We start from the raw sequence: 11320 nt of genomic DNA on the forward strand, positions 1-11320 counted from the left end.
CAGAACCTGACACCCACCACACAGATGAGTCACTGGTGTGAGTAGAAAACACATCAGTCATGTTCTAAAAACATTCCAATTGACAAGTACTGTTGATCAGTGCCACCACGATGAGACGCAGGCGTGCTGAGTCACTGGAAGATTCTCACCCAGTCCAACGCAAAGCTACGGACGAATGACTCCAATGTAACAAACAACATCCATCACATCTAAGAAATGTGATATATGATAATAAAATCCATTATTTCCAGCTGGATTTAGTGCATTTGCCCTCAAAGCCTTCATTTTATCATCTTCTCTTTCGGTAAAGGTGAATCTCTTGTTTAAACAGTGGAAACCTCATGTTTCTCCGCATGTTTTGACCAGACGGTGCTACACGAGTAAAACACGTGACCCTGTGCACAGCCTCCTTCCAAAAACTAAAACTCTGCAGCTACATATATTAAACGTGCCACTGGCAGAAAGAGAAACAATTTTACATCATGACTTCTGTAATCGTTCCATGACTTCCAAATGTGCTTTCCCTGTAGTCAAAAACAATCCAACCCAAGGAGATATTAGTTTTTTGAGAATACAGGTGAAATAATTTGCCTAATTTGGCTGGTAATGAAACCAGAGGGAGCTAAATGGATTGTACAAACAAGCTATTAAAGAACTGAGAAGTTCTTGGATAGGCATTAACGCCAAGAATATGATAACGCCTCCAGTCGGACCAAAACATGATCTGCTGAATATTATTCGTCTATTAGGTAACAACCTACTTGGGAGCGTGCATAATAATAGCTGATGAGTCATTGTAAATTGCTTTTCAAACTTGCTGTCTGGAGGGTTTTCAGAGTTCAGGTTGGACACGGTTGAACTCACGGGGGACTTTTGGCCAGCAGCGGCGAGGTGGAGGAGTGGGTTCTGCTGTTTTCCATGCTCCAGCAGTCTGACATGAGCCTGTTTCCCCATTACTGTGCCTCCCTGGTTGTATAATGTTTTTTTTATAGCAGACAGGCTGGCTGCGAGTTGAGTGCTGGAGACAAGAATTGACAGAGTGAGAGGACAAGACAGACAAAAGGGGAAAGAGAGAAGAGAGGGGAAGGGAAGAGAGACAGGGCTGGAAGTGTTGGATGGGGTTCCCCGGCTTCCCTCTGCCAAGGATTCCCTCTCAGTCATCTGGCCCGTGTCAACCCAAAGGCTTGCCCAGGCACATTCCTGAACACTGACTTCACCTCTCTCCCTCGCTCCGTGTCCCCACAGCACCTCCCTCTCGGCCCAGACAATGAATAAAAGAGCTTGTTTACTCGCAGCAGAAAGCGAGCAGCGCAGAGCAGAGGGGAGACACTTCCTGGAGATAGTTGCCAACAACAGCAGAGAGCTGTGTCCAGAGGCAGGAAGAGAAGCAGGAAACATGGCCTGTCTGTCTCTCCGCACTGGCCATGGACGTGCTGATAGAAGGAGCTCTCAGCGCCAGCTCCTCTTCAGAATCCATTACTGAATTACAGCCCGGATTATCGAGACCCCCAGTCAACATCACATCTGAGTGTGGTTAGGCAGTATTAACAAGCCAGGCCCTCTTGTGCAAAATACAAACATGATAAAGTTTTCAGCAGTTACCATGGCGACTTGGCTCATGAAGGCTCCTCGAAAAACAAGCGTTTTCACGAGGTAATGTGCCAGTGTCTGTCAAAATGTACCAAGAATAACTGTTATGCAACCAACAGGGCCTTGATGTACAACCCCCAAACATACACACACTAAGTCTGATTATGTAAACACAATAGTAGCCACTGCAGGCTGCTAATACAGTTAGCATGAGTTGTGGAGACTAACCTTCAATTAAACTTAGCCAGCCGGTTAAAGATAGGGTTGGTTATTTTCATAAAAAAACATTTTAGTTATATTTGTTGCAATTGTGTTTTTATCCCAACAATTATTTATAAATCAAAAAAGACTTCGCAACTGTCAGAGCTGGTGCTGCCAGTAACTCTCATTGGAGAATAGCAGGCAACACTGGGTTAGTATATATATTTTTTTTGACACTCTTTGACGGGATCATTTTCACTGAATACCGATTTCAGACACAGTTGGCACTGCAACACATTTAGACCTGATCTGTTTTCGGACTACATACTCTATAAACGTGGCACAAATTGGAATAAAAAAATATATATAATCTAAATCCATGTGCTGACATTGCCTGCAGCCTGAACATATCCCATTGCCCCCCCTCCAGGATCCCGTTCTATCCACTGACCATGAGAATGTAAAACAGGCCTATAAATACCATGATGGTAACTCTTAATAACATAGTCCACTATAGCTTCCTATATCCACTCACTCTCCTAATGTATTCCCCACCGGAAAAGGTTGAATGCATTACCCATATTAAATGTGAATTATAAATGTTCTCCTCTCTAACCTTATTATCAATTCTAGTCAACAGAGTCAATGTTTCCTCCATTTACATAAATGTCAATGGAGGGCTTCCCTCCTCTGAGGAAGTCATACGCAACGTGTTAAGTGGGTGAGTGTCAGCAGCAGCTATCTTTGGGAGCCCCGCTGACCTCAGAGCAGCCACCCTGAGGATCAGAGCGGGGCAGAGGAGGAAGTGGAACAAAGTCACTAATCACTTCTCTGCAGCATAATGACATGCAGCTCCTCTCAAGTCATTATAGGCCCGGAAACTTCACACTGGATTAAAGCTGCTGCACTCACACAAAAAAAGACTTCTGGCAAGATTACTATGTTGGCGATTGTGTTTGCTCTGGTGAAGACTTGCACTTTACGTATAATTGTTATACATGTGTTTTTAATACACGTACTACTTGTACTGTTGCCATTGTAATTGGGTTAATTTGTCTCCTAACACATACTTTCGTTGCAGTTGTATATGTCTTAAATGTAATTTAGGTTAACTTCCTGTTTTATTTAGATGCTTTTATTTTGAAGGCGAGTTTACACTGTTGACAGGAAGTTGTTGTTTCTATGGAAACGTGAAATGCTACATGATGCGTGTGTTTGCGCTCTGCTCAGCTCAGCTCTGTGTGGGTGTGTGTGTTCGGTGTATGCGTGTGTCCGACACCGGCATATGTTTTCAAATGACCATGAACAGTAATTTACACACATCTGGCTAACTCCATATGTGTATTTCCAAGTGAAAGAAGTTCGTTTAATCTTAATCTCGATGTAGGCTAGTGCTAAGTGCTGTCGGAGTGCACCGGAACGAACGCCACTATCATAATATCTTCTGAAAACAAATGCCCACACACACACACACACACACACACACACACACACACACACACACACACACACACACACACACACACACACACACACACACACACACACACACACACACACACACACACACACACACACACACACACACACACACACACACACACACACACACACACACACACACACACACACACACACACACACACACACACACACACACACACACACACACACACACACACACACACACACACACACACACACACACACACACACACACACACACACACACACACACACACACACACACACACACACACACACACACACACACACACACACACACACACACACCACACACACACACACACACACACACACACACACACACACCACACACACACACACACACACACACACACACACACACGCCCCTGGCGACCGGACATCTTCTTCATAAAACTAATAATATGGCGTAATAATCGGGCAGTTCGATGTGTCTAACCATAAGAGAGTGCGAACGAGAAAGTATATTGTGCGCACGAATTAATAAAACGTGGCCTCGTTTTATTTAATTTTCTCTCTATGAACCCTCCGGCGGTGTAGATAACAAAAATGTTTTAAACTGAAGTAGATTTTCTCAGTTTGGTGCAAAACAGACAAGCCTTAAACTGCAGTTATATTCTTAACGTTAGGAAACTGTCTAAAACCTGCTGACACTCCAGACCCTCAGGCAGAAACGACTTTGACTTTAGTATAATGTTGCTGACTCTCTTGACAAAGAGAGGAAAAGTTTAGTTTCAGTAAGAGAGGCAAATAATGACATAACCATGCACAGTGGGAATATACACAAGAAGGGAGGAATGATGAAATGCTCTGCTCATAACACTTTTCAGTTATTCTGCTGTGTTTGTTTAACTGATCAAACTGTATTCCTCTCCATAGTAGAGACACATGAGAAAACACAATCAACTGTCAGAGAGTTTCTTTTGAGCGGCTCATCTCTGACACACTGGTGTCAGAAAAAGAGAATGACTTTCAAAGAGGAGATTGTATCTTTTCTACCCAATTAAGACAGATCCAGCTCAATGGCTGCTGCTGCTTCTTATTATTGGCTACACTGTCTCTGACGTCATGAGGCTGTGGTCAGGGAAAAAGAGAGGATTTTCCCTCCTGATGTTACACAGGATGGCTCGTGCTGGAATGAAACTGCTGCGTCACTGTAAGAGTAACAAAGACAAACCTGCATGTGAGTGTTGTGTATATTTTGGTTGCAGATTTTTATAAATAGTGTGTGTTACTGAAACGCCTGTTCTTAACTACTTCATCAACCACGCATTTTGGTCAATCTGATTAAGACACTTCATTCTCCACAAACATTGGAGATTATCTGAGTCGTGACAGAGTGTAGCTGCGGAGGATTACCAAAGATAAGATATATTCTACTGCGTACATCCGCTGCAAACATTTACTGCTTGTTTCACATTAGATGCAGGTTTAAATAAACAGTCAGATGCACACAGAATAAGTGCGTTGCTCCACATTCTAGCAGTCGCAGTATATGATGAGTTGTGCTGGCAGAGGAAAAGGAAAAGGGCCTGTCAACGGAGCAGGACATGCATGAGGTGATTAGCTCGTATCTCTTCAGGGCTCGCAGCTTCCTCTTTAAAGTCACAGCTGTGCCAATTGAAGAACCAATTTTGAAAAACAGGGTAGAGAGTAGCGAGTAGGATGGTAACCAGCATCCCAGTAGCCAATCAGAGAATCGAAATTCTGTTAAAAAAAAAAAGTCAGCAATCCCCCGAACAGCAGTCTGAAACATCTATGTTAACACTTTGCTATTAATAGTTTTTTTCTGGGTTTAGAAACCAGAGCAAAACTTCTATCGAATCAAATGCCTGGTACTGTACAACTTCACCCATCAGGGCCCTGCAGCTATGGAGGTCATTCTAAGGAGTGAACATTTCAAACTGTGGAATGAAATGTGGAAATATTTTTAAAGGGCTTTAAATAAATAACACATACACCCACTACCAGTGTGCATGCCACTGTAAAAGCCTAAACTTTGAGTCTACACATACAGGATTAAAATCTTCCTTGATGTGCCAAAATGTTATTAAAGGATAAGTGTGGTGATATTTTATATTATCACATGAAAAAAATCCTATGAACAAGTATTGTTTGTATAGCCTAAGTCTGATATATTCCTCATCTTCCTCACCATGCATGATGAAACTCCATTTGAAAAAACAAACATATTGAAATTAGAAAAGTCAAATATTTGTATATAAAACTACAATGAAGGAAAAAGTTTGGTATCATTAGAAGTTAAAGTTTTTGTCTTTGAAATAATGAAATAAATACCAAGATAAGAAATTCATGTTTGTGTCTCATATCATGACATGTTCTAGTTTGACACTGTGGCTCATTGTTTTATTAAACCTGTCCCAGTAGAGCGGAACAGGTTTACCCATGATCCATGACTTTATTAGTTATTTATCCAGCATACTTTACATACAGCTCATTATACTATATACTATACGACTTCATGTTCACATTACGGCATGTCCCGAGGTCAGACACATACTGTACAACATATGCACATATCAGCCCACTCCTGGAAACACCTTTATGTGCACATCTCCTCAGTGGACCGTGCAGATGTAAGTGCGTTACAGCCCCGGTGACTCAATATCATCATACCATAAGGGGAATGATGGTGACTGACAGATGCAGAGGTGGGTGGGAAGCAGGCAAGACAAGTGACAAGCTCCAACAGGAACACAGCTCCTTTGAAGGCGGTTGGGCAGCCCACTAGAACAAGGAAGTGACTCAACACCCCAAGGACTTCAAATGACTTTTTCTACAACTTAACTCTCCTTTTTCAGCCCACACAACTCCAACACCGCAATTTAACTCAACTGGAGGATTTTCACACGACAAAGTGGAAGCCGACTTTGAAGGAGTGTGCTGCGATGTGTGTGTCGTGTGAAGAAGGAGGAGCAGGAAACTGCCGAACGCCTCTCGTATTTCAAACGCAGGAGCGAGCGAGCAAGCAAGCTTTTAGGTCGGGTTGCAGAACAGGAAGAGAAACAACACTAAGTGAGATCCCACAAGAGGAAGTTGTAATTGTTTTCGGGCTACAGCCAGAGTGGGGAGAGTGTTGTAATATTGCATCATGTAGCGAGGATGGCATCACCTACTGTAAGCACAAACCGCACCGTTGGAGGCACTTGGGACACAAGACAAAACATTGTTTCCGGTGCAAGCCGATACATTTCACAATTAAATAATTTAAAACTACTTAAAAAGGGATAGTTTTGATTGTTTGAAGTTGGGTTGTTTGAGGTACTTATCCATAGTCAGTGTGTTGCCTAAAGTAAAACGGCTGCCAAAGCTAAACACTGTACCGCTGTTGATGGGGAAAGCAGCAAAAGCATGTTAGCCACCTAAACACATCATTGTCAGATTAAGTGTATGCTATATTTAGAATATGTTCAACCCTTTACCTTGCCGTCAAGTCATTTGGGTGGGGAATCTCGGCTCTCTTCAAAGCCACTAGACAAAATAGGTAATTTTACCACGAAAAAAAACACTGGGGTTGCTGGTACATCTTTGCCTTGATTAATAAGTTTGTCTGTGTGATTGTGTGACTTTGGGGTTTCAAAGGGTCAGTTAGGGTTCTCCAAAATCACACAAAAACACACTAACATTAACCAATTGAGGCAGATGTAGACCAGAAACTCCACTTCTCCGCAAGATAAAATTACCTGTCAATGGATTCTGGAAGAGTATGAATTAATATAATGATTTCAGTTCCCCATTGGAGAAGGTTGTTCGACGGCAAAGTGAAGCCGTGAAAAGATTCTTAATAAAACGTGCACTTTACTGATTGATTGTTTAAGGCAGGCCTTTTGAAGTTGCTTAAATCTGTATTGCTAATGTACCCGTCCACAGCAGCAGACTGCATTACTTTGCTAGCGTGACGTTAATCTAACGGAATAACTGTGTTTCTTTTAACTGGGGCAGTGCAGATTGATAAGTACCTTATAGAACCACACTTTAATATCTATGAGATGGGCAGAAGCTCACTAGACTTTTAGCAGAATGCACCAACCAAGAGATAAAGAGGCAGGTTTGTTGATTATAGTCGTTGATAACACAATATTCAGTGTTGAAAGTCAACCAAGTATCTCACGTTCAACCCTGTATCATGATGGTAGAATGTCTTGCATTGGAGGTTGCTTAACCTGAATATGTTGTGCAATCAAGTTCTTGTCCTAAAGGGAGTGTCAGAGGATATTTTTAAAACGTGGACTAATCTTGCAGGCACTCAGACCCAAAGTGATTTATTTAACGAGCTTTGATTAATAATGCTAAATGTAGCTATAATTTAAAGTCGGTAAAAGCTTTGGCAGTGTCATTTGTGAGGCTATATAGAGGACAATTTGCTTGAATGTTAAAAAAGAAGAAGAGGAGGGGTCATTAAATGAACCTGTGTGTCCTCTCCGCTCTCTGGGTCAAACCCTTCTCAAAAACATTGATTGCTCATGAGGCCAATAAGCCCCTTCTAAAAATGAACTCCATTTGTCTTTGAAATTGGGGTTACGAGTGCACAGGACACAATGCTCGAAACACCGCAAGCTGTAACAGCACGAACATTCTTGGTGCACCCACACACAGAGCGAGTGTGTGTGTGTGTGTGTGTGTGTGAAAGACAGAGGCCTATGACTTCCTCAGAACTGTTTCACAATCAAAATGATAAACGCTCTTGTAAATTGAGGTGCTTGTCGTTCTCAACAATGAACAAGCTGTGCGTGTGCGTGTGCGTGTGTATGTGTGTGGTTGCAAATAAAAAAGGAGCTGCCGTAAATGAAAGGTGTGAATAAAAGGTCAGCCGCCTCCTTGCTGCGGCAAGGACTGCTTTGTAGAAACGACTGTCCAGTTGTGGCAGCTAAGCTAATTTTCCAACATCTCAGAAAAGGGATAAGAAACACTGACGCTGTTTAGAGGTTTTATTGTCATGAAAGTGTCGACATTAAGCCAGGAAGCCTAGACAGCGTTCACCTGTCTTTACTTAAAGCGTGGCATTGAAAGAAAAGTATTTTACCATAAAATGCACAAATCAATAGCATTAAGAACAAAGACAAATCAATAATCTCACCGAGATTTATTGATAAATCTTCAGATTATTTTCTTGATGAACCAAGAGTACTATAAAATATATCTTTTTAAAGTAAAACATGTCTGTGCAAGTGTCTCAAAGTGGAGAGTAATGTGTTCAAATGTCTTGTTTTGTCCATCTTTAACCAAAGTATATTCACTTTAATATGATATCAAAGGAAGAGATCTGCATATTTGACAAGATGCAAATAGCATTGTCTCCCATTAATGGATGACAAAATACTGTAGCAATGAATAGATATAAAATAACTTGCTGATAATTTTTCTGACAATCACTTAGGTCAACTAATTGTTGCATCCTTCAAAGATTGCAATCTTTTGCCATGAATATTAATATATGAAAAAAAGCCAGGAACCATGCAAAACATCAGTTCTCACCAAGGTTTAAACTTCCAAGTTAAGTATAAAGCAACAAGGTCACACACAGACACACTCGTCTTGTGTGAATTGCAGCGTTGAGAGGACATCTAAGCACACACTTCTCAGATGTTTCTCCTCCAGCCTAGATATGTTGAGGCTCATCGAGTATGAAACCTCTCCTATCGAAGGATTGCTGTGGATGAGCCAACCATGTCACCTGGTCCTCCCTGCCTGTCAGTGCCACCTCCTACAGACACTTGGAGCAGAGTGACAGTGAATTCCCACTATTCCCCTCACCTTGTCCAAACGACATACACTGACAGTGTGACACACGGTGGAGATCTTGTTTGGGACATGTTGATTTAAAATGATCCTGCTGATAATGACATCCTATTAACTGTGTCTCAGAGTGAAACATTGTGCATGCATGCCAATGAGAGTGAGGTAAGCGTACCACCCGCACAACAGCTTTGAGCGGCAGCGGCCTGGAACACAACATCAAGGCTCACACAAGAGTCCTTGCAGTCAACTACAAGGTCTGCGGTTTGTGAGCAGAGGGGAAGGAGTTAGCAACATCACTCTGCAACGACTTGTGCTAAAATAGTCACCAAGCCAATTTCACTCAGCTTCTTCAATTTTGTTGGCTTGTGGAGGAGCAGCTAGAGTGGATAACCCCCTGCATGCCCCAAAAGGAATAAAGGGTATCCCTTCTCTCCCTCCCGCCTGCATGTGTCTGTAATGCGCTCGCACAAGGCAGGATGTTCACAGCTAAAAGCGAAAGAGATGTTATCTGTGGCAAGACGTTGCCTTTTTCCATGAAGTCATCACAGGCCCCTGGCTGCAACAAAAGGGCTTCTGTTTGACTGGCACAATGTGCCGCTCTGCTCCACAGCTTGGCCACACATGCAAATGACAGGCCGGGGGGGAAAGGTGTGGTGATGTCAGGTCCCAGCTTCACACGAAAATACTTATCCAACACCAGTGTCAAACATGAGGAGACTTCAGGGGGGGGGCTATATAAGCTATATTTTCCCTGTAAGGCATCTAGTTAATAACTCTACTTGCAGTGATAGGTTATTTATGTGTGATCTGTATCAAAATGTTAGATGGCTTTAGAGATCTACTTCCTTCTGTTTTCTTGTCATTGGAGCTGGAAAGTATACAGCCATGTGCAGAACAACTGTTGAAAGTGAAAACAGGTTGTTCAAGATTTTCTGTTTCATTCTCTTCATTATCGTCTCATCCTCTTCCTCTCCTGAGCCTGCTCTGCACTTCCTGGTCTATGAATGAGAGCTAGGGATGTCACATTACCGTGGTCAGGGTGGGGGGGTACAATAAAGCTTTATTTAGTGAACTGTTTTATTTATTGAACTACCGTTTGACGCACTGACATAGTTTCCAACGAGACTTGACGACCTGGGTGTGGGATGAATGACATTGGCTTAAATTCAATGAGTGTGTATGCATTGCCATTTCCCTTGATCAGGTGCGTCTCTGCGTGCCAACTTTAACTGGTGCGATGTGCAATGAATGATTTCAACATGTGCATCAATGAATGTGCCACTTACATTTCCACTGAGTGTGCGCCAGAGGAAATAGGTTTGTATTTATTTACGCACACGATTTGCAACAACTTGAAATATAATGGCTGCATTTGGATTTCCAGGCAACAGGCTGTACTACGCACCAATATCAAGTGAAATTAAACATTTTACAAATTATTTAACTACTCACCGTTCGGTCCATATTTCTCCACATTGGCTTTGACTTGCTCCAGAGTCAGCCCAGTGTTTTCGTTGACGCTGAAGTTGTCCAAAACTTCATTCGCCGATTTAGTGTGTGCATTTTCCATCTTGGCGGACTGGGCTTAGATGATCAGATCGTAATGCATGTAGTTGAGGAACATCTATTGTGGCAATCGCGGGGGGGCGGGGGTGAAACAAACAGCAGTAATTTCCTCCTCTGCACGCTGAGGCGGCTGAGTGTCGGTCGGTGCGTCACCTGTGTGTCCCCCCTGGAAGAAAAGCTCCAGGTCCGCGGTACACACGCTGCTGTTACTCTGTGGGTCTGTTGCTGCTGCTACTTCATCTCCATCTGAAGGTGTGCTGCGTGTGTGCCTGCGCGCACCGCCTCTCGCTGTTGAGCACTCCCTCCTGCGCTCCCATTGGCTGCGCGTACCTGCGGAGGGCTCCACTTCAAACAGGATGCATGCAGCTCTGTCACATGTGTTTCTGAAGTGCAGGATACATTGTTGTAGTAAACGCTGTTGTCGTTTCAGTGGGAAATCCTCTTTTTGCTTATATATTTCATTAACAAGTACCCAAATGAATCTGATATTGTAACTCCCCCAACAGACATTTGCACATCATATGAGCCATTCCTGAACCCTTGCACATTTCCTGCATTTGTTGTATACTTTTGTACAATACATGTTCAAACTACACTGCTCTTTAACCCTAAATTCTGTTATTCTGCATGTATTTTATGTTAGTAACTTGTCATATTCTTGTTGTACTTATTTATCTGTAGATTTTCTGTAGATTTA

The 11320-nt window shown here is 42.6% G+C and overlaps 1 protein-coding gene across 1 annotated transcript in view; it reads right to left on the reverse strand.

Moving 5' to 3' along the window:
• Positions 1-10877, reverse strand: part of atp2a3 (ATPase sarcoplasmic/endoplasmic reticulum Ca2+ transporting 3) — a 55108-nt gene extending 44231 nt beyond the window's left edge. The window contains exon 1 of the mRNA XM_034112765.1: positions 10510-10877. Coding sequence (XP_033968656.1) covers positions 10510-10627 — 118 coding nt within the window. The 5' untranslated portion in view covers positions 10628-10877. The remainder of the gene's footprint in view (positions 1-10509) is intronic.
• Between the last annotated feature and the right edge of the window lie 443 nt (positions 10878-11320).

The sequence above is a fragment of the Trematomus bernacchii genome, unplaced genomic scaffold (assembly GCF_902827165.1).
Source record: "Trematomus bernacchii unplaced genomic scaffold, fTreBer1.1, whole genome shotgun sequence".
NCBI lineage: Eukaryota > Metazoa > Chordata > Actinopteri > Perciformes > Nototheniidae > Trematomus > Trematomus bernacchii.